Genomic DNA, 1,282 nt, shown 5'->3' on the forward strand with positions numbered 1-1,282 from the left:
CGGGGCTCCGGAGCAAAGGAGAGAGGGGGGGGGGGGGGGGGAGACCGCCTGGGGAAATCGGAGGGCCAACGCCCGACAGAAGAGGCGGGGAGGGAAAGACAAGAAAGCGGGCGGGCGCTCGGCCGGCGCACCTGGTGACCTGGCCCGAGTCATTGGTCAGCACACCGCCGTCGGCCTGGCGCACGGCGATCAGGAACTGGTAGATGGACATCGACGCGTCGATGGCGATCTTCCGGCCGAACAGATGCTTGATCTCCATGTGCCGGACCGCCGTGCCGGCGACGTCGGCAATCAGCTGCGAGAGGCCGCGGATACCCATTCTTCAAGGTCACTAAGCAGGGGGCAGGAGGATGGGCGAGGGGGGCGAGGGGGAGAAGGCCGGAGGAAGAGCGGGGGCCGATTGCAGGGTAGACAAGGGGGGCGGGGGGGGGGGGGGGGGGGGGGGGGGCGGGGGAACTGGCGCGCCTCCCAGGCCCGCTGGGCTGGCGGTAACGGCCAATTTAAACCCACACGGGCTTTTGCGGCGGCCTGCCAGCGGGGCGGCCCGGGGCAGCAGGTCGGTTGGCATGCGCCGCCCGGCCCCAGGATGGATTGGCACTGGGGGGGCTTTTGCGGCGGCCCGCTCGGCGGCCTCCCGCCACAGGCGCGGGAAGGGGGCGGCGGCGGGGGAGCGGGGAGCGGGGAGCGGGGACCAGGGAATGTCGCTTGAAGCGGGGGAGCCCCTGTGCCGATTGTTCTCAGCCCCGGGCGCTTTGTGGCCGCGCCGGTGGCAGGGTCGCCCGGTCCCCCGGCTGGCACATGGGGGCCGAGGCCGGACATATTGGCAGGGGCCCCCTGCGGGGCAATGCGGGCAATATAACCCCGGTCGGGCCGCCAAGCCCTGCGCCGATCTCCGCGAGAATTTGTTTACCTGCCCTGTTGTGCGTGTCTGTGTGTGTGTGTGTGTGTGTGTGTACATGCGCCTCGGACGGAGGTGGCCGGCGTACGCCCGGATGTCCGGATGCGGTGTTCCCGCGCAATCTCGGCCAGCCCGCCGGCCCGCACCCCAGGCAACTGCCAGACACCCCAAGGGGCCCCCGCCTGCCTGGCATGCTTGCCCGGCCCCGAGGCCAGCGCTTCCCTCCTCCCACTTGTCCCCCCGTTCGCCTCCCTTTGCTCGTGTCTCGCCTTACCTCGGTCCCTGCGTCGGGCCTCTCTGCTGGTGTCGGGTCCGTCGCACCACAGGTTGGGCCACCTCACCACGCCTCCCCCTCCAACTGCAAACACACGCACACACGCACAC

The 1,282-nt window shown here is 70.9% G+C and overlaps 1 protein-coding gene across 1 annotated transcript in view; it reads right to left on the minus strand.

Moving 5' to 3' along the window:
* H696_01388 (flap endonuclease-1) overlaps positions 1-424 on the minus strand; it is a 2,406-nt gene extending 1,982 nt beyond the window's left edge. Inside the window, exon 1 of the mRNA XM_009495283.1 lies at positions 132-424. Within this exon, the coding sequence (XP_009493558.1) occupies positions 132-319 (188 nt within the window). The 5' untranslated portion in view covers positions 320-424. The remainder of the gene's footprint in view (positions 1-131) is intronic.
* Between the last annotated feature and the right edge of the window lie 858 nt (positions 425-1,282).

This window comes from Fonticula alba, assembly GCF_000388065.1.
Source record: "Fonticula alba strain ATCC 38817 unplaced genomic scaffold supercont2.2, whole genome shotgun sequence".
Classification (NCBI taxonomy): Eukaryota; order Rotosphaerida; family Fonticulaceae; genus Fonticula; species Fonticula alba.